At 35.2% G+C, this 26,292-nt stretch overlaps 1 protein-coding gene across 1 annotated transcript; it reads right to left on the bottom strand.

The window, feature by feature from the left end:
• Positions 1-1,253: 1,253 nt before the first annotated feature.
• ABCC13 (multidrug resistance-associated protein 11) lies at positions 1,254-23,257 on the bottom strand. Its single transcript, XM_086242462.1, is given in 38 exon segments — positions 1,254-1,600; positions 2,281-2,448; positions 2,966-3,155; positions 3,318-3,505; positions 3,647-3,808; positions 3,878-3,988; positions 4,138-4,230; positions 4,833-4,931; positions 5,602-5,724; positions 6,299-6,352; positions 6,457-6,568; positions 6,647-6,822; positions 7,326-7,482; positions 7,727-8,016; positions 8,434-8,581; positions 8,669-8,800; positions 9,512-9,579; positions 9,669-9,770; positions 10,630-10,884; positions 10,980-11,060; positions 11,228-11,344; positions 11,463-11,580; positions 12,457-12,523; positions 14,924-15,021; positions 15,608-15,726; positions 16,460-16,547; positions 17,228-17,288; positions 17,778-17,847; positions 18,116-18,364; positions 19,327-19,390; positions 19,823-19,923; positions 20,309-20,446; positions 20,536-20,691; positions 21,997-22,065; positions 22,067-22,085; positions 22,175-22,206; positions 22,209-22,217; positions 23,085-23,257. Coding segments are annotated over 38 exon segments (4,482 nt in total). The 5' UTR covers positions 23,202-23,257; the 3' UTR covers positions 1,254-1,519.
• Positions 23,258-26,292: the final 3,035 nt, after the last annotated feature.

The following is a 26,292-nucleotide window of genomic DNA, read 5'->3' as shown; positions in this document are numbered from 1 at the left end:
TCTGCTTAATTTATTAGGGTTGGTCCTTTCAAAGGGTTGGAGACTTTTTCCTTCCCCTTCTGCAGTGGGGACCAAAGGTTGAATTATACTTTAGTGGCACGCTAATGATCGGTCAAAAGCTTAAAGGTGTATAAACACAATCTTAATTCAATTTATAATTGGTAATTAGGCCTTTCTTCTGTTGCTTTAGTGAATGAACCTAGTTTTAGAGGTGTGGTTACTAGTTCCATTCTTACAAGAGTGTTGTTATTTGTACCATCTTAATTAATTAATCATGTCTTGTGTCATTTCTCTAATAGTTGGAACCCTCTATTAGATAGAGAATTGTGCACTGACCAAAATGCATGTGCACAATCATAGTCCATAGTCTAGCAGCTATGTGCATGACCATAATTGAGGCATCTCGACACTTCATGTATATTCATGTAATTTTTTTAGCAGTAATTGAACCTAACATAATATATAAGGAATCAATAAAATTTTGGGCCCGAGATGGTCACCTACTTCGCCTTCCCTCATGCCAACCCTGGTGACGCTTATCAGCTGTTGCAAAGTAACCCTAGTCTTCTCTTACAAGGTACCTAATATTCAGAGGATATCTCCATTATTATAGTTCTTTTGTGCACCATGCTTCCAACCTTGTGATCTTTACAATATTACATGATGCCTTAGCTAAAGCAGAGGTGGTGCATAATTTTCTCAACAAAATAACTCTGCCAAGGAAATCCAGAACCACTCTACAATCCCAGAATGTTGCCTAAAAACTCTTCTCTTCTCACAAGCTATGCACAGATGCCCACCTTCTCTGAACACATATGTTCTCACTAACAAGTTTTGTTTATGCGAAAAGGATGTGGGATTTATCTTCCAGAAAATGGAGATTCTTAAGATGACATTTTATTGATGCGAAGGTATCTAGATAGTCAAAAGATGTAATTGTATGCATTGAAACATATTCTTTGCTGTTTTTTTTTTTTTTTTTTTGCATAAATATTCTGTTTTGGCCAGATCACTTTTCAGTTAGCATCATCTTGTTACTCGTGGCTAGCTTCTCCAAAATTATGGCTAAAGATTTTTTTTTTTTTTTTTTTTCTAGGTCAATGATGTTTTCAATATCCATTTTTGAACTGTTATTTCTTCCAAAATCATCAGGATCCATTGTTGTTCCCATATAATCCCCTCGTTCTTTTGGTAACAAAATGGTTTCAACTAAAGACATACAAAAGGGCTGGAAACAATCAACAAATAACGAGTTGTCAAAATGATTTCATTTCCAATTTCATCTTGCAAACTGTTAAGATTCATTACCTAGAAGGTCAATTACAGATTCATTTATCAGATGATACTCATCTTCAAAGTTTAATAGTCCAGAGCTATTTTAGCAGCGACTTTACTGGATTGCCAACTCCATTGATGATTAAACATAGGTTACAAAATTAAAATAAACTGTGACTTGTTTTGGATATCAAACTTGCAGATTGCAACAACTCAGCAAAGAGCACAGCAGTTCTTGTGGAAATCACATTGTAGAAGATTTAGCAAAACTAGAAAATCTGGAGAATTCATTTTGTAGGAGAGCTTGCGGATTTCCATGTTCAACCTGCATGGGGGCAGAGAACGAGGTAAAATCATTTTTCAAGTAGGCATTTCAAAGGCAAGGAAACATTTAGCCAGCCAGTCACTACTGCAATCATTTATGAGTGAAACCTTCTACATTCTAGCATGCGATGAATGGAAAACCAATTAATTGAAGTAGACTTGAAAAAGATAGTCTGAGTCATCTACATTAGTATATTCTATATATTCTCAATTGGAGATGTAAAGAATTTGTTTCATGAAACTGTTTGACTAAATCCAAGAAGTATGCCACGCCAGCCAATTTCATCATTGCTGAACTGTACTCAGACGCATCCCACGTGAACCAAATATAATCTAGCATTTTAGAAGATGTTTTCGCTTTTCTTACAAACAGCTTTATTTATGCAATAAAGGATATCAAATAATTTTTGAGAACTGGTAAGCTGTTGTAGTTGGAGGCTTTTGTTTCTGTTTTATGTTTGGATGGATGCTGTAGTGTCATTTTTGGTTGATTGCTTATTGTAGGAAGTGGGCAGAATTTTTGTGGACAGCTGGTCCACTTTGATTGTACTTCCCATTCTTATTAATATTTATATAACCATTATGTTTCTTAAAAAAAATAATAGATATAATATAATAACCAAAAAGATACATGTAAACACAGGAAATACACAGTTACACAAAGATAAGCACAGGACATACCAGGATACCATGGTCAAGGACCAGGACATTGTCCATATTTAAGACAGTGGAAATACGGTGAGCAATTGTGATAACTGTCATGCCTCTGCATTCACTAGATATGGTCTTTTGTAATATGGATGCTGTTAGAGTGTCAACATTCGCTGTGCATTCATCCAAACACAGGACCTGAAGATGTGAATATTGTCGGTCTATATGTGAATAAAATAAACAACCCTTCCCCAGGGAACCATGCACCACTGCACAGCCACACACATGTGCACTTAATTTAGTTGAACTAATGCATAATGACCTTTTCTTTTCCTTCTCTGTTTGTTTCTTATTTTTCTCTTTCTTAAATTTTGAAATATTAAATAATTCAGATATTTTTGCAAGGGAAGCATAATCCAAATAACAGGAGAGACATAAATAATTAGAAATAAATAGAGTTCTATGTTACCAAGGAAGTGACTCACAGGAAAAAAAAGGAAAAAAGAATGCAGAAGGCAGGAAATAGTGGGATGTGGTAAAAATTTAGTAATTACATCCAAATCAGTCACTTTAACCTGATTAAAATGGTTTTAGACAATTGAATAATCAAGACTTACGGAATTGCCTTTTGTACAAACATTTCACCATGTGGTTATTTTATTGTGCTGTTCTGGAAGTATTTAGCATGCGAGTCTGAAAAAATATCTCATCTTACCTTTGATGACTTCAGAAGTGAACGTGCAAGGCAAAGAAGCTGCCGTTGCCCAACAGAAAATGACATCCCAGATTCCTTTAGGTGAATATCTAGCCCTCCGGCTGCTTCTACTTCCTCTTTGACATGGCATCTCTCCAAAGCCTTCCAAATCTTCAAGTCATCAATCAGCCGGAACGGATCTAGATTGTCCCTAGACATTTAGAAGAAATGCATGCAAATTTACTGATTTATTAATATAGAAAGTAGTTGACGTGACCAAACATAGGCTTATAGCTACAACTTACAAGGACATCAAATGAATATATTATAAAGCAAACTACAGCACAATTACAAGGACATATTAATAGAGTACCTTAATGATCCTTCAAATAAAAATGGAGTCTGAGGAACAACAGAGAAATGTCGACGAACATCCCTGATAGGAGCATTTGCTATGTTTATGCCATCCACAAGAATACATCCTGTACATATTGGTGTGAGGCGGAAAAGAGCATTCAAGACACTAGATTTTCCAGCTCCTGTCCTTCCAATGATTCCAACCTGATTAACAATCAAAAGGAAGTATAAATGAATAGTCCAACCAAATAAATTGTAAGCTTTAATAGCCAAGCACATAGTCATTGAAAAAAACAAATTGCACAAGATTGGTTGAAAAACATCAGGCTGAGTATATGTACTAACCTGCATCCCTCCCTCAATATTAAAGCTAATATTACGAAGTGCAGCTGGAAAAGACGGCTTATATCTCAAGGTGACATTCTGGAATTCAATCTGTCCTTGATATGGCCAATTGGGATTTAAGGATTGGAATCCATGCAGTTCTTCTTGAGGAATGTCCATATACTGTTTAAGTGTAAAATCAGACGTAAGTAATTAATAGGAATCTGTATAAGACAAGGTCCATCTTTGTACCTCAAGAGCTCTTTCAACAGAAACCATTTCCTTTTCTGTTTCAGTGAAGCTTGTCAAAAAGCTTCCCAATAAGGACACAACTGGGGCTGCATATGACAGAGCCAATCCTACCTATAAAAGAATGCACATCATTTAATTCTATTTCTAATTTGACAATACATGGAAATACTTAAAGACTTCAACTTTGACTCAAATCTAAAAATGAAGATTTAATTGTAAATGGTAGAAGTTGAAGATAGATGAAGGTCCAAAGAGCTTACCAGCCCCGGGGTACTGAAATTGATTGGTAAACCACCATGAGATCCAATAATAGCCATCAGAGCAACAAATGAGATGATAAATGCAGCTAACAACTGAAAGAAGATCACTACCAGAAAGTTACAGCAGGTTATGATAAATTTTGTTGGTTTTCCCTACTCCCAAAATCTTTAACTGTTAAGATGTGGGCTGACAATTATTTTATATTCTAACACTCCTCCTTACATGTAGGCCTCTCTTTGCTATAGAACCCAACATGTGGAATCCAACTTATATTGGAAGGTTTCAATTGCAGGGATTCGGACTCGGGATCTGTGGCTCTATACCATGATAAAGTTTGTTGGTTTTACTGCTATTTTAGAAAGCTTAAGCTGCTAGAATGTGGGCCAACAATTATATTATTTTCTAAAAGGTTATATTCTTTCTTCTAGACTATAAAGCTTATAAATAACTCTCTCCTTCTAACAAAACAATTTCAAGCCTTACAAGCTAAGAACATAGTATTTAAGAAAAAATTATGTTTAGAAGTTCACTTTGCAACTAAAATTTTACAACAATTTGCTTCATATTTTATTCCTATGATGAAACAAAGCTTCAGACTGTAAATGTATAACTATTTTGTTAACAGACTGTAAATGTATAATAGTAGTTAACTGAAATTGCCTTAATATGGCAGTTATTAAATACTGAGATGCACCTGAAGACGCAGGGAAAGCCACAAACTTGCTGTTAACTCTGTGTAAGAGGTTTGCTGATACAATTTCACCTGGTCAGTGAATCTGGCCAAAAAGAGGTCCTGTCCACAAGCAGAATTGATTGGTTGCAATATTTCCATCAATGTTTACTATAAGAAGAAGCTATTCATCATGACCAATAAGAACAAGAGCAACAAAAATGGCCAACTTGGTAGTTCCAAAAAGAAAGGGACACTGTCTAACAATAATCATTCGAATAAAAAGGAAAAGGCCATCTCATTTGATATGATTGGTGCAACTGCGAAAAGTGATGCTACTATAGAAGATTGTATTCCCAGCATACATTCGCTTTAAAATGGGTGGGACACTTAACATTAACTATACTTTCCAAACTTAGTCCACAGTTTGGACCAAGATACCACTTTAAAATGCAATGCACAAAAAGTAATCAGCAGCTATTTGCAATTTCGCTCAATTGTAGAAAATTTGAAGCTACACATTATTTTTACCACACATTCAAGATAGAACTTGTGCAATATACAAAATGTGCAGCTAGTTTCAGCAACCTTAATTTAAGCATCTAATAGTCTTGTACTGCAGAATAATTCAGATTTACTGCAGTGGTGGTGCACCGAGCAAGCATGTGGACATCTATGAGTGTCAATGGAATCCATTTCTTGTCCTTCGAAGCAATTTACAATATAATGCATGATATCATCAGATGAATAATGCTAGTTGTCACTTGTTAGTCAGTTTAGTAGAGATATCAACCTCAGACTTGAATGCTCGTATAGTTGATGATCCATCAAGTGTCTCTGTGAAGGATGTATATATGGGAGATCGAGAAACACTGTCCAGCCTTCGTAATTCCCGAGATGTTGACCTGTAGAAGAACTGTAGAATTTTTCACTAATCAGACAGCTCTTATGTCTAACTTTAATTCTTTTTATTTAAAACAATTTTTGGAGAGACATATTCAGGTTCCATTTACTTCATTTTAAAACATTTCACGGTGTAAAATGTATCATTTACATCAAAACTAGATATTCGGTCCCAATTTCCTTTGTTTGGGTGTGAGCTGAAGATGATAAAAAATAGTAATATTTTACGTCATGTTTTTTATGGGCACGGAAAAAAGGTAAAATATTACAAGTAAATTTTCATACAAAAGTGAACTGACTTACCCTTTAAAAAGTGGAAACCTTTTTCCACCATCTGCTGTAATTCCGTGTAAAACTAACTTTTTTCTTGCACTATTTCACATTTCCCCTAGAACATTGCATTTTACATGAATCCCCCCAACCTATTTTATGACAAAACAAACAAAGCCTATATAGAAACTTTCCGGTCATTGAGTCTGAATTTTCATATTTTAATTAAGAGTTCCAAGAGTTCTCAGTGGTTTGAAAAATTTATATCTGAAACCCTTTTTCTGACAGTTAAATGAAATAAAACGCATGAATAATACCTGAAGTTTGCTGTAGATATACCAAAACGGCAACAGCAAAAGCAAGAATAAGACCTAGATATACACATAAATCCTTTAGAACAACATTTCAATGATGAGGATGGCTAAGAGTTTGGAATTCCAGAAAAATGTCTCATGAAAGTTAACACTTAGGGTACCTGTACATATGACAAAACTATTGCAATTCCCAGGAGGCCAACAAAATTAGCTAGGAGAATGTTAAGAATGAAGGGAAGAGAATCATCAATTGTATATAGATCTGAAGAAAACCTACACAAGAAAATATATATGTAGAATTAATATAGTTAATGAAACTAGGAAACTATTGGGAAGGAATCTTATTTAAACCTGTTTAGTATTCTTCCGCCTGGTGTCTGATCAAAGAATTGCACAGGTGCATTGATAAGCCTATTCAGCAGTGTATCATGCACCTTAACTGCAGCTTGTAAGCCGCCAAATGCAAATGAGAAGGCCCTCACTAATGTAAGAATTGAATTTGCAATACAAAAGATGCAGAGTATAACCTGCACAAGTCAAAAAATAAAGGAGAAAGAAACATCTAAATAAGAAATTTGGAGCTTTTCCTTCTCTTTCTTGTTGCAAATAAATCATTGACCTTCTTACGATATGGTACTATTTACAAGATAGTTTCACTATTTTGACCAAAAAGAGTAAGCATAAGCTGGTATGTTTATAGATTGAAGTACACAGTATAAATCACTTCAAATTTCAAATAATCTAAAAAAAAAAAAAAAAAAAAAAGATCATACCCCTAGTCAAATTAGGAAACCAATATTGGGAGCTATCATACTGACAATACAAATCTGAATACAAAATTGGGAGCTATCATACTGTAAACCTCTTGCAAAAGCCTGTGGTTGTTTTTCTTTTTTGAAGACTTCTACCAAATTGGGAATTTGGGACTATGGATAAAGCTTTTAATTCATTGCAGTTTAAGGAAAAATGGAAAATCATGCCATAATATGGTGAAGTTGCAATAATATGAAAAGCTGGTGAAGCTGTTTACCAGATAAAAGGATGTGGAGTATTCTTTCTTACTGCTTCGTGTTGCATCAACCCAATATGAGAGCCACAGATCATTTCCATTACGAGATGCTTGCATTAGGATTGCTGACAGGCATATTACAACTGAAATGAACCAACCACAAAATGTGGCATAATTCCTGCAACCATAATTAATATTAATTAATGTTAGACCCTACAATATTAGTATTGAAAAGCCCTAACCATATCCACATCCACTACAAATATTTTGTAGTCTCTTACATGCTGTGAAATGTTAAATCATAAACTTTCCTGCAAATATAATAACTAATAAATCATAAAAATACATCTCTGGATCATGAAAAGATTGATATTGGAGTGCTAAATTCAGTGCAGTGTAAGATTATAAATATTTCTACTCACTTGTAGACGGTAAGTTCTACTCTGCCCTCTTTCCGTGCCTCAACTTCAATGATCTCTTGTGCTCCCTCTGAAGCAGGCACAGGATCTTTCTCTAGGAGAAGGTTTTTTTGGCCTTTGGTAAGATTATCTACGACCACACTGTGCTCTTGTCTTTCATTGTATAAACACGTATCAAATTCATTCAGTGGAGAGAATGCTGAATATGAAGAAACTGGCAAAGAAGCTGAACTTCCCACCCACTTAACATGACCTTTGTCCATAACAACAATTGTATCGGCAGAAGATATAGCCTGTGCAGTGAAGAAACAGAGAAAAAACTCATTTGCAAAAGAACTGGTAATGGAAGTACATGCTGGACAGTTTTCTATGATCTGAAGTTGCTCTCTAGTAAGCCCTTAGTTCAGCCCAAGTGGTGAGGGAGGGTGGGAAAATGGGCTAGGATTATGAAAAGTCAAGGGTTTGTTTCCTTCCAAAGAAACATAAAAGTTTCCGTACACTTCCAACTTTGCCATATAATTTCTCAAAAATGATAGTGAAATTATTACCATAACTACAATTGAAATGACTTTTCAATGTGCTAATCTATATTTGAAAATACATTCCAAGTAAATATAAAAGAATTCTTAGCAAAATTCATAAAAAATGTTGTCCTGGTGATGGTTCTGAGTTCAATTTAAGTAAAAGTTTTTGGGAAACATAGAGATAACCTGAACATTATGTGTACAAAGCACACGAGTCTGATGTTTCATAAGTGGACCCAGAATGGCATTATGTAAGATACACCGAGCAACTTGTGCATCAACTGCACTCAGGACATCATCAAGAATATACATATCGGAGCCATTATAAATAGCCCTGCAATTGCACATAGTTACAAAAATATTGACCAGAGTCAAGGAAAGAAAAAATTGCCAGCCATTGGGTATAAAGAGATGATGAAACCTTGCCAAAGCAATTCTAGCTCTCTGTCCACCTGACAAGTTGATACCTTTTTCTCCAATATAAGCCATGTCACCTCCAACCATTAATGAAATATCAACGTCTAGTGCACTTGCCTCTAAAGTATCTGAGTATCTATCAACAAAATAAAATAATTCACAATTAGAAAATTGGAGAAACATTCCCCTTCAAGATAAGAAAAGGATCATCTCCACTTGCAATGAAATGGAGAGTGCTCGTCCTTAATCAGGGTTGGCCCTAAGTAAGGATACAGTGGGCAACCTCCCGGAACCCCGCATCAAGGGTTGGCCCTAAATAAGGATACAGTGGGCGACCTCCCAGAACCCCGCATCAAGGGAGGCCTAAAACAAATTTCATCTATATATTTATGTGAAAAAAGAAAAAATTAGAAAGACAGCAAGACACTGCAATTCTAAGGGGGCCCATTTTGTATTTTTTTTTTTTTTTTGAGTGAGGCCCATTACATTTATCGTGAATGTAAAGATATCCAAAAAAAAAAATACATTCAAATGTTTTTTTTTTCTTTTAAAAAATCTACAAAATTGAGATATCTGACGAAAGCAATTAAGCTCAAGTTTTTGGAATTATTCAGTTAAATTAGCATCGTTTGAAAATTTAAACATACTTCGTAAACTTATTTCATATTGAAGACTTACTTCATAAACCTAAATGTGCTACATTATTTTATGGACATTAAATGTGAACAATGAAACACAGAGTTAGAGCGATAAGTATTTAAAAGAGGATCATAATGCTTTTCAGATCAAACAAAATGAATGTAAAAGATGAGGAATATTAGACATGTTCAAATTTGAAGAATCAAACCTTTTGGGATCATAATGCTTTCCAAACAGTATGTTGTCACGTATGGTTCCAGATAGAATCCACGGAACCTACCATTTGAAAAAGCAAAGGCCAGCTTGAGAAAATTCTATTTCACAAGAGTGTAGATACAGCAACCACATTAGACTAGTCTACAAACCTGTGGCACATATGCTATAGATCCACGTGAATATACTGATCCATCAACGAGTCGCATTTCCCCCAAAATTGAATTCAATAAGGATGATTTACCTGAACCAACCTGAGAGCATGCAATTAACGAACAGAATAGTGAATGCTGTAAATGTCAACTTAAATCCTTCATAAAGAATAAGATTTATACCACATATTCAAGTACTAAATCAAAATTTCATATATATAGGTACAAAAATTTTGTTACTAAAGTAGATGGTTTTGGGCTTTTGTTTTTTCCTTTAAGGGACACCTTGTCTTCAATATTGTAAAATTTCCTTTTGATTAATAAAGTCTTGTTTCCTATAACAAAAAATTGTTAATATTATCACTATGGCATATTGTTACAAATAATTTTATTGGCTTAGCCAAAGCCCCAAATTGCTGCCGTGCCACACACCTATAGCCTAATAGCAATACTTACTCCATCAGAGATTTTCAATCATAGTGAGCATAATTACAATTTGAAAACTGACATATATAAGATACTCATACTTGGTGTTCCTCCTTGTCTCTTAAGCACTGAATGGTACCTTCAGAACCTATTTGACATGAATTATAAGGACTTCATTTATAGTACCCTCAATTTTGAGGTATTACAAGGCCTTTGGGAGATATCTACTCTGTTAGTAGAATTACACTTTTAATCTTGTCATATTGCAATACTATAAAAGATGATCAAAAGACTCCTAGCTCCAGAGTAATATGTTTAACTTTGGCTGAATGATGGTAAAAAACTTCTGAATGTTAGTCCAGACCAATCACCATCAGCAATAATCATGTTTTCCTCATAACAGGGAACATTGTGAAAATATTACACATTCATAAACAAATAAGCTAAGAAACCTCTGTTTCATGCATTCAAATTTACAAACGGTATTAGACATAAAGTGATAATGAGAAAATTTAATTATGTTCACATATCTGACCTCCCCAATAACTGCAATGAAGGAACCCTTCGGAATACCTAGAGTCACATGATTCAGCACCAAGTTTAATTCCTCTTCATCGCTGCTTGACCAAGCACAACATGAATCGTTGAACATAATAGCCATATCTTCATGGGTAAACTCAGACTGGTCATTGGAGATATATGGTGAAGATGAATCAGCTGTCTTTTCCAGTTTTGATTTGCGCTCAGAGCAAGAGAGAAACCTGCTCAACCGTCTGATAGATATAAAGGCCTGGAATTGAGTAAAGAGAATATATGCAATTTAATCAATAATCACAAAATCATAAAAAGGTTTTACTTCCAACTCATTGAACTAGGAAAGCTTACATCAATTAATCCATTAATGACCCATGGAAATGAATTTAGAGGAGATATCAAAGTATTAAACAGGGCAAGGCAAGTGAAGACCTGCATTTGGGGTTTTTAGAGAGGTCAGCTTTTCTTGGCAATTGCTACATTACTATTAGGAAATGCCCAAAGAACAAAAATTTAAATCATTAGAAAGAGGTGAAATGCAGAGAAAAATATAAAGTATAAGATCTGAGCTATGTGCATGCTTAGGGAACAGTTAGTACCATTGCAGCATCAAGTTGATGTCCCATCAATGTGAAGAGTCCAAATGTGAACAGAGAAAAAAGAGTTGGTGTTGTGGCCCAAAAAAATACACACCAGGCATCCAAATACTTCCGTGTCTAAACAATGTAAATAAATCAGACATTATTATATGAAGCTAATTCAAGCACTGGAAGAAAAGGACTCTAATCAATTGCATTGATCTTGGGTACGCTAAGAATAAAAGTAGAGTCATACAGTTAAGTGCATAACTTCTGATGATCTTGTCTCCATCAACCAGCTAGAAAACAAAAGCTCCCAGCCATACATCTTCAAAGTGCGGATATATGTCAAAAGTTCTCCTGTCCTTCTTATCCTGTCAAAATGCGGTTAGCTGCTAAATGTAAATATTGAACAAAACAAATATAACATTACTGTGCAGAATATTATTTTTGTTGATTCATATAGCACTTAACTATTATTCTTACAAATACCCATGTCCAATATAAAGCATTAGTGTGAATAAATATTCCACCAGTACATGAAAAAAAATTGTGGGACAAAAACAAGAGTCACACGGCCAGAAGTATAATGATTTTAGAGAGAGAACTATGTTTTTATTTTTTTAGAGAGAGAACTATGTCATCTCATGATGGAAGGTAATTTCAAAATTCAAATAAACGTTCAATTCAAAACTATAATTATTTTTATCATTTCCTAAATTCCCACAGCAGAATACCTCTACTGGAATATGATTATAAGAAATTACATGGTTTCAGCTATTTTTAAGTTAATAGTTAGCAGGTGGGTTGTTTCCAGTATTTTATAAAGACGGGCTGTGGAAGCTGAAAAGTTTGACTTTTTGGCCAGGTGGCTACACAAGGTAATCTCAAGATAGCTTCTTAAAGAAGCCTCAAACTTGAGAGAACAGAGGAAACACTTCTAGATTTTGGGAAGCACCAGATGCTATTTCTCTACCTATTCTGATTTGGAAAGTGGATATGTATTCTCTTAGGTGTAGGGTAAATCATCCTTGTGAAAAGCTGTAGAGACTAATGTATCTTAAGAAAATTTGTATTTTTTGCCTTGCTTTGTTTTTCCTCGGCTACTTGGTTGTATAAAACTTTTGGGATCAACAGAAACTTAACAACTGTTACTGCATGCAATACCAATGTGTTTTCTATGAATGCAATCACTACGTTCAGAGAGAACTTTTACACTGCTACATAAATGAGATACAAAGCATATATACCTCTCATCTTTCTGCTTCATCATTTTCACTGTAGCACTTGCAATCAATTTAGATATCCATTTATTCACTACAAGGAAAATGAGAATTTCAATCAGAATAAAAATATATCTAGTTTTTGGTGAGCAAAAATATATCTAGTTGATATGCCATAATATTAAGGCTCCAGCCCACAGAACAGGGTTCAATTCTTTGAACATGCTTTGAAAACGCCACACAATACATAACTTGACATTTACTCACAACTGCATTCCAATAAAAAGAATGGCCTGAAAATAACTATCTCTAAACTCTGAAGATATCGATGCCCAAAGCGAACCATTGCCACAACTTATCTACCTCCTAACCCTGGCTCCCTCAAATATCCGTCTGTTTCTCCCAACCAAACCACCCAAAAAATTGCCGTCACTGCACATCACCCCAAAACCACGCCCCCTTTTCTGCCTCCAAAAAAACTATATCTCTCATGCCTCCAAAAAAACTATATCTCTCACACAGTAAGGCATTACATGATCCTTGGATATCCCATTCCAAATTTGCCTCCCTAAACAGTTTCTGTCACAAGGACAAACTTTCTGCTGCATTTTTACACATCACACATCAATGGGTGATGTATAAAAATTTACTTACTAATCTTTAATGGCTCTGTGTGCTGCCTCTTTTTATAAGAGAGCTGCTATTTACACACCTTTTTTTTTCTTTTTGCACACCCCTATCACTTAATTAGTCAATTTACAAAATTACCCCATTATAAAAATACCCTAAAGCCCTTCCCAACACACCCCTCTCTTCTTCCTTTTTTTTTTTTTTTTTTTTTCCTTCTTTCCTCTCCTTTGTGTCTGCAGACTGCAACTTTTTTTTTTTTTTTTCTTCTTTCTTCTCCTTCTTTATTTGGCAGTCTGCAACTCTTTCCTCCTTTTTTATTTTCTTTTGTCTGCAACTCTCCCGTCAACAGCACCAAGACCACCCTACCTCCTCTTCCTCCCAATGTTCGACAACCCACCGATCACCTCTATCTCTCTCTCTCTCTCGAATTTCCTCTGCCCGGCGGCGGCGAATACCGGTGAACCAGGTGGTGAGACCACCACCGGTCACCTCCTCATTTTCTCTCCTCTCTCCATTTCTCTGTTTTGTCTCTAACAGAGCCAAGCTGCCACCAGCGCCACTCCCGCGTCGCACCGTCGAGCTTCCACCCCGGAGAAGTGCCCAGCTGCTCCATCAACATCAGAAGTGCCTTCAGCTGCTCTTCCACACCGGAGAAGTGCCCAGCTTCCCTCGAGCCGCCGACATCAGCGACAGCTCCTCCATCAGCGCGCACCATCGAGCTTCCACCTCGGAAAAATTGCAGCTGGTTCGGTGGGCACCTACCGAACGGGTCGTGGATGTTTGGTGGGTACCTGCCTAACGAAACTCACATTTTCGGCGGATGACTGCCGAACGAAATTGTTAGTTTCGACATACCAGTGCCGAACGGCGCGCGGACAACTTCGACGATGCGACCAGGCAGTTGGGCTGGCGGGTGTTTGAGCTCAGTGTTGCACAAGGTGGCTGGAAGGAGTTGGAGCCGGCAGTTGGGCTTCGCGGAACTTGCAGGAGATGTGGTGTTGCGGGGAGGTGGAGTCGCGAGAGAGAGTATGGGTTCGGAAGAGAGAAAGAGAGTGAGGAAAGAGAGAATGTGGCTAGGTTGATAAGCCAGAGAGAGAAAGGGAGCTAGGAAAGAGAATGTGACGGGAGGTGGTGCTACCGGGGAAGAGAGAGAAAGAGAGAGGGAGGAAGGTGGTGCAGGGAGGGTGCGGGAGGGAAGGTGGTGGTCGGGTGAGGGGGAGATGGGCTGGGTAGGTCGGGTGAAACGGGGGGAGGGAGTGAGGTGGTGCTGCTGCATGCGGGGAGGAGAGAGAGGGATTGAGGAGGGTGGCCGGTGCTGCATGCGGGGAGGTTGGTCGGAGAGGGAAGGGGAGGGCTGGGTGGGTTGGTGAAGGGGTGTGTTTTTTTTTTGTCTGAGTTGATGGGGTGTGGTGGGTGAAGGGGTGTGTTTGTGGTGAGAAATTTTGTGAAATGTATAAAATAGGGGTATTATGGTAATTGGGAGGGGTGTGTATTTGAGAAAATTTAATTGTGAGAGGAGTGTGAGGGTGTGAAATGAGAAAAAGTATAAAAATTATGTGCAAAAAGAAAAAAAAAGGTGTGCAAATAGCAGCACTCTTTTATAATTTACTTACTAATGACTCTTACTCTTCCCTAACAGACTTTTACTTTTCCGGCAAAACATCGATAACTCTTTACACATTTCTGAATAACTTATTATATATTACAGAAAATCGAAAAAACTCTTTGGCTTTTCATTAAATTCCATGAAAGTTATGCACAACCTTCACATCATTTGATAAAGCTAATTGCTAAAATTGAAAATTAGAACAAGTGTAGGCTTCTTTTTCAAATTCCATGCAAGAGTTAGGATATTGAGCGGTACCTGGTATCAATAAGATGGTAATTGCAATCCCAGAAACGAATGCAAATTTGACTTGTGTATACAAAAGAAACAAAGCGACCCCAATTTGTAAAGGCAAGCTGAAACATTCATGAAAATAGGATGGATCAGAAAACCATTGATGTGGGATATATTCTCAACAAGCATTGCTATGATAAATAGAACTAAAACAAAATGAATGGGATCCAAAGCACCATTGACAGCGTACAAGTATTTTTTTTTTATTGAAAACAAACATTTATTAATATGAGCAGAGTGGTAAAATATAGTATTGACTAATTGAAAGAACCATTGACAGGGTACATGTATTGACTTCATAAGAAGAAAGAAAACAAAAGATATTAAAAAATAAAAATAAAATCATATGGATCTGTGCAACATTGGCATTATTAGAATGGGAAACCTTCAACTCTATGAAATGTGAAGATAAAAAAATCTAAAACAAACAAAAAATAAAATTAATTTAATGAATAATAAAAAAAATTAATTCTTAAATTAGTTATACCTTAGAAGAAAAGGTCAAAAAAATTGGAAAAAAGAGGCCTTAGTTTATAAAAAAAAATATGTAAACTAAATTCAAGAAGGTGTACATTAGTAACTACAGGAAAAAAAAAAAAAAAAAAAAAAGCGTAAGATATGTGCTTTGATGCAATACAAAGGCATTACCTCCACATATCATGGAAACTGTTACACAAGTTGACAGTTCGATCAGAATCTATGGACATGAATGTCTGGATTTCCCCCTCAGAAAATTTTGATCGCTCTGCTAGATTGATACATAGGCACTGAGAAAGAAGAATAAACTTAAGATAAAGCAATAGTAGTTCTTTAGTAGATCAAAGACCTAGGTCAGTAGAAGATGGATGAACAAAGAAAAAACCACAGCTGCACACATCAACTTTGTAAGCTGACCATATATTTTCAACAATCATTTGTAATAATACAGAGTTCAGATTAGAAAGAGAGAACTTAATATAGCATCGATATAAGGAGCTATTTCAAGGTAAAAAATCAGCGTGCATGCCTGAAATTTACAATCCAAATCATAATTATATATGTGAATTGACAGAAAGCAATCTACTGCAACTTGAAGGGGGGCAAGCTGGACAATGCTATAAATCAGTTTTTTCAACCAAATCTTTTTTTTTTCTTTTTTTCATTTTTCTTTTTTATAGGAAACAAGATACTTGTATTAATAAAGAAAAAGAGTACAATGAATAGTGGACCAGCAGTCCACAAAAGATACTACCCTCAACCTACAAAAATAAGACACAAGAACTGAAAAACAGGAACAAACATTTCAAAACCACACAAAAACCAGAAACCACCTGAACTACATTCAAAAACGGAATTCAACTGTCTTGAAAAAGACTACAAGTTCTACTCCTCTCAAGTCATGGTAAACTACTACAAACAATTTGATGTCACATGTATAATGAGGAAAGGAAGATACAGAGTCTAGTTCTTAACTAGTATCATGTCCAAACACTTCAAATAAAGGGATATAAAAAGGTATACCTTCTGATAGATAACAGTCATGATACTAGATCGTAGCTTGAGCTTCAGTTTTGAAAGATGAAAAGTATATTGTGTATCCAAAAATGATCTGAAAAATTGGAAAATTGTTTCAACTAAATTTACCATTAAATAAAGTTAATATTATCAGAAAAAGAAATTGACATGTGTAATGCAAATTAAGTACACATTTACCCAAAAAAAGTTTTTTTGTATAAATGAAGTATACAGCTATGAATGTAAAAGAAATCATAAACACAGTTTCTGTTCAAGCACAAGTTTCAGCATTATACCTTGACAACAACTAAATAGGCATTCAATAATAGTTAGGTGCAAGCTAAGCCGAAAAGTGAATATACCAATACGTCTCTTGGACCCCCAATAGTAGCCCATGGGCCAAAATGACCCTTCCGGTTAACCCATGGTTAAAAGAGAAAACTGGATGTACCATGTAATATGTATGGAGGTTCACAATTGTCTTATTCTACCATACATTAGTTGATAATTAACAAAACAAGCAGTGGGCCCTATGGATGCATGAACTATCATTATATTTGATTATCAAAAATGGAAGAATTATATGTTTTCTTTATATTTCTAAGGCACACATTAGCTCTGTATCTAAATACCAAAAACTAATTGTAACAATGCTATAAAATGGGAAACAAAAGAAGGGGATGTGAATGAGGCAGGGAGGGGGAGAAAAGAAGAGGGAGACAGTAAAAAACTATCTTCACAGTGTCAATGAAGTTCAAGAATCAGAACTGTTACTTAAATATAGATATGAGGCCCAAGGATATTGCAAGAATATAGCCATCCAAACTCTCTGAACCTGATAAAAGAGACAGAACAGATTTTTTTATAAGAAACAAAATTTTCAAAAAAAAAAAAATGAAAATTTCAACACAGTGGTCAAGGTGCTCCCTTGACATCCACTCTTTTAGTCTACAGCTAAAGAAAGAAATAACAATCAAAGCAAAACCCAAACAGAAATACATGGCTACAGCATTTAATCAGAAAAAGTAGCAAGAAAAGACCAATCCCTAAAGAAGACAAAATAGTGACAAATTCCGTGAATATAAGTTCATCTGCAATCAATTCTTCACAAAGGAAAAAAAATGAGACTTGGTTAAAGAAACTTTCCAACAGTCTTATACAAGTGACAACAGATGGGGGTAGCAAAAAGGAAAATTGACCACACACTAAAAGTAATTTCCAGAAAACAAAGACAGCAAAGTGAGAGGCTGAGAGCATGAATGACACTAAATGTTTTTCAATGTAAAATGACCAACAAAAAGGAACCCATCAATTTGTGCAAAACCTTGTTGAAGGAAGCGAATCAGCTTATTGAGAAGCAACGGTCCAGCAAAACCAACACAATCATTAAGTACCTGGAAAAATTACAATATTATATGATTTTTTCCCATTTGTACGTTATGTTTTTAAATTATTCATTGTTACAGAATTGGTACTATAATTTGTCAATACACGGATGTATCTAACAAATCATATAAGTGTTCAAAATATTTTAAATATACTGACCAAATAAGGAAGGTAATAATTCAGTTCATTAAAAACAATTTAAAAGCTTTAATGGAAAACAGTAAATATTTTACTTATAAATTAATGACTAGAAATCTACAATATGTGAAAGAGTACCTTCAACAAGCCCAGACGAAGGTATGGCCATCCATATGCACAACAGATTGCCCTAAAGAGGGATGGGTCAGGGAAACGACTCTGTTGGGATTGCCAACAGCTAAGCAGTGTATCATGACAGGAACAGGGATCCATATCAGTAGGAGGTTGAAGCAAATCTTCAAATTCAAGCTGCTTTGTGACACCATGATTCATCACAGAAGTGATAGATCTGAATGTCATAAGATTGAAATAGCTCTGAGTGTCTCCCTTTGACAATCAATACAAGATTGTAAGTATGAGCTCAACAACTTTAGAAAAAGACGACTATTAACAAACACCACACGAGGGACATCTCATTCTCAATAGTTACAACTTAAACTTGAAAAACTACTCATGTACATAATTAGCATTAAACTCTTCAGTTTAATTTATCTTCATTGTGTGCAAGTTATGAGCTGAATGTACAGTATTCTCGTAATCTTTCTGGTTTGTCTGTTGAGTATAGGTGGACATCTTGTTCTTCTTTTTCTTGTAATCCATCTTTCTCTTATTTAATAAAATTTTATGTTCCCTATGACAAATAAAATAACATAAATTAAAATGATACCAGACTACCAGGTGCATGTAAGAAGACAGTGGGAAACTGAAAAAATTTTCAAAACTTTACTTTATTGCACCATCAAAATTTCTACCTTGAATTCGAAAAAGAATTTTTTTTGAAACTTTACTGAAATTTTTTTTCAAAACTTTACCGACTTGATTGCATCAATAAGTTCAGAAAAAGAAAACTCTACCTTGAATTAGATCCTGAAGACCCTAGGTTGAAGTTTCTATAATGGACAAGTAAAAATATTTGCACTCATTTAGGCTTTTGTTCAACAATACCTAGAAAAGAAAACTCTTAAAAGCAAAATGTACATTGTAAAGGTCAAATTTTTTGTATAGTTTCCATCTAAACTATCTCAATAAAGGTCACAGAGTTTAACTTGATTGCACCATAAAATATTTAGTATGGAGGAAAAGCACATCTCTAACAATAAAGAAAGAAAGATAAAATATGAAGTAAACCTTATAGTTCCAGAAAGATTAAGATTGCCAGTATCTAATTACAACTACTTGTTACTCTTGAGAGCAAAACATACCAAACACAAAAAATGTTTCTAAGACAACATTAAATTTAATTGAATGAAAAGAGAATAAGAAAAAGTAGCATGACATATATAACTTACAGAGTCCTTAAGACAGCCTTCCTCAACATCTATGTCAGCAGAAAGTAGTGTATCTTCCATTGAGCTGCAACTTAACCAAGCAGACAGTATAGTTAAAGGATCTAAAGGAATTTGACAAGGGATACAATGTTAGATCTATATGGATACAATACAAATAAATGAGCAAACACACTTGTGAAAAAGTGACAATAACATAACCATTACAAGCGTACAAGCCTTAATTTGGAATATGACATATTTGTAGTATATGAGAGAGAGAGAGAGAGAGAGAGAGAGAGAGAGAGAGAGAGAATAAAAAACACCCTCATTAAAAGGAAACTTGCAATTTTAACTTTCCAAAACTGTCTTGCATTGATGAGTTATCTTTTTTTAAAGTATAATACTTCATCATTTATAAATTTCATCATTCGACCAGTATACTAATCTACAGTGTAACTTGCACACAGTTTTATGTAAGTATGATCAGAAAGAAAAGGATTAGAACAAAAGTTGACACCTTCTCTTGGATGATGTCCGCTTTATTCTGATAATGTTAATCGATATACCAAAGATGATGTCCAAGGAAACAATACAAATCTCTTTAACACATAACCAGACCTGTAAGAAAAAACTTGTTGTAAATTATAATTCCATTTACAAAAAAATAATCAGATACCATTTCTGAAACCTAACTATAAAAATGAACCCAATAGAGTTAAGACTAGATGCCACGGAGAACTATCATGACCACTATTTATCTATATGGAAGTTTTTGACAAACAGTTTGATAATTAAGCATAAGTACCATAAATATATACTTAAATTCAACAACACTGCTTTTTTATCAACTTCATCTTAAGTGGCGAAAAGTAGGGTGATTTGGGTAGACCGTACATCGGATATCCAAATTTTACTAATTAAAAAAGATATGGCAAATTTTCCAGATGAAAACCACATTGAACAACAGAAATGGCAATAAGAAAATTCAAGAAAAGAAATGTACCAGAAATGGCAATGATAAATATGTTGTCAGCAAATGAAGAATTCCCAGAAGCAATTTTGCAATCCACCAGAAACACAGGATCCGATTGCAAAAAATGTGGCAACCATTGAAACACTTTGAGAAGAGTATAATAATTGTCTACATAATTTTAGGAAACAATGACTCAGTCAAAATTCTAAAAAATCATAACATGTAAGTTTGTAACTGCGACAAAACAAGTCCCTTACCCACAATGCAAACTGAGAACATCTGAATAACCATTCATGATGTGTGATAGAGACGCCATGAAGTGCTTTCTTCGAAAGTAAAGCAATGTCCAAAATTGATATACATACTCCAATGGCAGGAAGAAAGTGCAAGAAAAGTTTTTCCGAAAATTTCATCTGAGTATTATTTGATGAGCCATCAATATAAGTATAAGTAACAATCTTCTATTGCAAATTCTAATGCAGAGCCCTTGTCTCGAAACTAGACTTTTTTTTTATAAGAAACGGGAATGTATTGGGGGTGTACAAAAACAGACATAATATAATATACAATGGAAGATGGGCAAGCAGTACACCTAGGCAAAACTAACTAAAAACACAAAACAAGAAAAACCACACCACACTCGAAACAAATCTCCAGACCAATCAAGGTGATGCATTAACTGGAACATCCCTAAAGTACTCAAATAAAAACGCCCACAAGGACACAAGAAATCTAATTCTGTCCTAAGAAATCAACTCATCTTCCCTATTTCCGAAAAATCTTATGTTCCTCTCCAACCACACACTCCAAATAAAAGCCAGTACTGCACATCTCCGAAGTGTAAAGGTTCTCCTATTGGCCATCACCCTCAGAAGACGCACCAATGAGGATACAATGAAGCATAGGGCCTCCTTTTTTGAAGCATATCAAAAGTATTGATTTGACAAGGACCAAAAATAAGGTTATCTGAAATATCTAACATCCAAAGAAAAATGAGTTAAAAGAAAACACCTCGGACACATAAACAGACCAATGCCTTCTATCAGGTTGGACCAAACTTAAAGTAATATTACTGGTACGAAACAACAAATAAAAAACTCTTGAATTCCATATCATTTAGGTTCTTCCGAGAGGTTAAGTTCCAAGGCAAGGCTCTAGAAGGAGAGACTGAAGCTAAAGAGGATAGAACTGCTTTATGGTTCAAAGACACTCTATAAAGATTGGGAAACAATGATGGAAGAGATGAAACAAGAATAATATTTGGGAGTCTTCAAAAGGTAATTGATGATAAACTAAGAAAGAAAGCCATGTAAGTTTCATTACGAAGAGAAATTCAAAAACAAAAATACTGATAATAAAGATTAATATCAAGGCAGCATGCTTTTTTCACTATGAAAAAAGAAATATGCACTTTTAGGTGTGTGTTTACATGTGCGCCTGCATGTGAAACTGTTTCAGGACAAGTTAACATAGTAAACCTTAAACTCAGGCAGTGGTGTGGGATAGTTCAGCTAGTCCTAAAGTCATTTGGCTTTCCTTATTTTCTTTCAATCTTCAACATTTTCTTAGAAACAGAAATAGAACTGCCTGCCTGTGCTTTCTGTTGAATGAAGGTGAAACTTCAACACAGTGTAGCTACCAATGTAAATTTATTACTCAATCCTTTGCATTCTCAAAACAACAACAACCAAGAACATAATATATTTTATTAAACCCACCCTCCAACTTCTTCTGTCAGTCCTTTGAATGATTCCAAGTACAGCAATTATAACTGCAGTCACTAAATTTTGCACCAAAACCTAAAATGGTAGAGATTGTTAAGGAGAAGCAGTTCTAATAGAATTATTTCATCGTATGAAAGAGCAATCACGCAAAACACTAAAATCTAAAGGATATATGTTTCCAAAACACTCGGAAAGTCCCATTCCCATCCCCATACCTGAAGAAGATGGCAGAAAATTACAATCAGAACTCAGTTATATCATTGTCTGTAAATTGAATTATATTATCTGTATAAATTCCTAGGAATTGAAAAACCCAATTGAGCCATTAGTTGTCTTGTCTCACTTAAGAATATATAAGTGGAGGTTCTTGGCGCCAAACAGATATGGCAAAATTTACAAGTAATTAGAAGTCACCAGCAACTGAAGCAGAGACCAATCCTTGTCTCTTACTTAGTAAAAGTATTAATCTTTTTATGAATGATGCTTAAATTCTTAATTTAAATTGGTTTTTGAAGAAGATGAAAAATAATAAGCTCATCTCCAACAAATTTATTTCTGCTCAATTTTGTGTGAACCAGATTATATATTCTGGGATCCCATAAAATTGAAAAGAACATAAAGAAGAATATAACACAAATTGTTTAAGTTTCTAAACACTTGCGCATTTGTTCGGCAACGAAACGCATCATATTAAAAGAATAAAATCAGCAAACACAACAAAAAAAAAAAAAACAGACTCTAGCGTACATATTGACCTCCAAGTGATCGAACTGAGCATAAAAATATAAACAGGCAAAAACTACAGTTAAAATTTTACTCCATTTAACAAAAGACTAATCACAAGAAATTGGGTTTAGAGGAGTGTTCTCGTTTTCCAGGAAATAAAAACATTTTCCTTTGTTTTCCATAATGTTTTCTTAGCTTCCATTACAGCATGTAAAAGGTAAAGAAAGAAAGAGATTATGGGAAACCAAATTCAGAGGAAATGAGGGGGAGAAAAATATTGAAAATTTGGAAAAATAGAAAGAAATAGAGAGAGAGAGAGAGAGAGAGAGAGAGAGAGAGAGAGAGATAGGGCGTACGGAAGGAGAATTAGGACAAATCAGGTTCATGAAATCGTCCATTTTGTGTTGCTTCGTTTGCAGAGAGAACGAGTGACCGTTTTCTTCAAGGCGTAAGCTGCAAAGTGGTACATCCATGCAGTCTGTCAGTTTAACAAGTGAGCAACTTTGATGTCACGGGGACACGAGTGTTGACTTCTAAGCTGGTGTTTGGTCGTAGGAATAGAATGAGAATGGTCATATGAATTAGAATGGGAATGGGAATGGGAATGAGAAAGACTAGTGGCAATGTAGGGAGCCGGTAGGGAAATGGGAATGGTCATGAGAATAGGAATAGAAATGGCAATGAGAATACGGAAACATGAATGAAAATGAAATCAATCTATTATTTGGTTCAAAATGGAACCAAGTTTGATTGAAAATTAGTATACGAGCCTACTACTCAAATTCTTGACTTACCATTCGAGTTTTTAGAGCTCAGAATTTGAAGTATAAAGTTCATGAGCGACGGATTAAGAATTAAAGGATTGATTATTTAAGACCTACATTTAGAGTGTGGTATTGATGGCTCGAGTTTTTATTATAGGTTCAAATTCCGGAATTGAGATTCGAATCCCAAGTCCACAACTCAATGTCAAGGGTCTTTGGGCTGGCCAAGTTCTAAGGTCCACATATCCAAGTACAATGTTTGGGAATGGGGTATGTGACTCGTAGTTTAGTGCTCAAGGCATGGGGTGTAGGGGTCTACCTAGATTTATGCCTCTAGGCTAGTGCCTTGGGGGTTTGGAGTCCCAAGCTTGAGTAAATTACTATGAAGAGATTAATTGACTTTTATCGTCTCAAATGTGCGAATGTCCATTCCAATATTTTGGAGGAATGAGAATTCTCATTCCTAAACTATTTATGTCAACCAAATATTGGAGGAATGAGAATTCTCATTCCTAAACTATTTATGTCAACCAAAGAAGGCCATTCCATATGACTACTCATTTCATCCATGTTCGTTCCATTGAATCAAACATCACCTAAGTTCAAATGGAGTTGAATTTGTCCAGTCCAAACTCCAAAGTAGATTCATTTTTATTTTAAATAAACAACATATTAATTAACACACAAAATATCAGAGGCGAATTTTGAATCCTTTAGGTAATGTGACATCACATTGATATAACGAATAGATTTGCCAATATCCCTAACTAGTACATATGAGAAAGTCAGGAATCAGAATTAGGCAATGTTCATCAGTAACTTTATTGTGTGGTCCTTCTAGTACAGATGAGAAAGTAAGGATTAGATCGAATCTGTTTGAATCTAAAAAGAGAAAGGAACTACTGCAAGTGCTCTGAATGGCAGCCTTTACCTTCAAATGCTGTAGCAGACAGCCTTTCATGGGATCAAATAAAGAAAATCTGCATTCCCACTCTCCTATGTTGTTGCTAGGTTCATATGAGAGATCAAATAATAGGAGGATATTGTTATTTATATGCTGATTTTGCAGTAGTGGCAATTCAGCAAAAGGTCTGTGACCAAACATGCGCTCCAAATCACACACCCACTAACTTCAAGAAAAGCATTAGCATATGATAGCATTTTTGACATACACCTCCAATAAAGTGAATATGTAATTACAATATGTTGCTTTTTATTTGGACCATTAGTAGAATATCCCTTTTAGCTTTTTTATTATCTGCTGCCTTCTGATATGTTACTTTGTTAATTCAGGCCATACAAATTACAGGTATCTTGTTTTCTTCATAATCCTGTTGAAAGTACAAATATTGATTTTGTGGAATTCTTGCCATGAAGAATAGTCCAGTTGAGAACATTATATATAACTTAATTTTTTCATCAGTACATGCTAATTGAAGTCTTCCCTGAGATGTTGTGTTGAAAAGAAATTAATTAACAATATTGTTATCCTATTCTCAAAGAAAAGAAAAAACCATATGGTAGTAGCGTAAATTTATAAATGGTTATTCCTTAAAAAAATAATAATAATAACAATTCATAAAGGGTTAATTCACTGCTCGATGATAAATTAAATTTGAGCACTAAATCTCTATTTCGCCTCATTGTTATATATCTGTATAACCCTCTAATGCAATCTGAACTTTTCTTTGGGGATAAAAGTGGATCAGGTTCATAATTATTTTTTTGGATAATACTAGATGCACCACATTTTCTGACCATATTAATTAATCACATAATATGGAATTGACGGCCGGCCTTGGACATTGTTAGTTCCCAAAGGTTGCTTTGAGCAATGCAGACATCTAAAAGAGTGTTGCAGAGAGTGAGCAGCTGATAAACACATTGGATTCTCAGATAGGCTGTTCAGCTGTTGCTGCTGAAGCTGGTGGGTGACAAGGAGTCATGACAATATGAGTCATATGACATAAACAGAACCTCTGATATATTTGAGTAGGTGGGTTCAAAACTTCAAATGGTCTTAGTTATAGAAACTAGTGGATAAATGTGGAACCATATTTAGGGGCTTGCCAAAAACTAGAGAGAACTGTTTGCTTGAACTAACCTGGAATAAGTACAAGTGCATGTCTCAAGAGAAAGTGAGTTAAAAGGCCTCTTAAACCTCATGTAAAAGCAACTTTCTTACTTCTGATAAAACTTGCCTATGTTTTTGCTCTCGAAAGGAATGATCTGCATCCAACATACACTTGGATAATAAACTCAAAGACGATCTTTTGCTTGCAATCCTTTTTCTTAATAACTACCCAAAAATTTTAACCTTAGAAAGATTAATTCCCTAGGCCGAATGTGTAGGACTAGGCCAGTCTAATATTAGGAAAGAAGGGCCCAAACCCTACCCATTCTTGGGTTTTTTGGCACTGTGATTGGATGAGTTGAATGAAACCTTAAATAGGCCAAGTCCAGGTCCTGCCTATTGATCGAATTAACTAAATTCTAAAATATGAAACAAATTTTTTTATTTATTCTCCAACTATTGCTTCTAGTATAGAGCCGGTCTAAGTCATTGAGTCAAACTAAAATGTAAGGTCTAAGCTCTACTCTTTAAACAAAGGGCTAAATTAGAACCGCTCATTACACTGAGCCGGCCCAACCCATAACCCTCGGGTTGGGATACGCCCATTGGGCCTGGACCCTTTTTTTTTTTAACAGGCCTACACTCAACTCAAAATATTTGGGATAGAATAGAATCATAGAAGTACAATGGTCTCAAACTAAAAGGACCCAACAAGAAGAACAAAGT

Source organism: Dryas octopetala, chromosome 4, assembly GCF_963921425.1.
Source record: "Dryas octopetala chromosome 4, drDryOcto1.1, whole genome shotgun sequence".
Classification (NCBI taxonomy): Eukaryota; Viridiplantae; Streptophyta; class Magnoliopsida; order Rosales; family Rosaceae; genus Dryas; species Dryas octopetala.
This window is presented reverse-complemented; position numbering and strand designations above follow the sequence as displayed.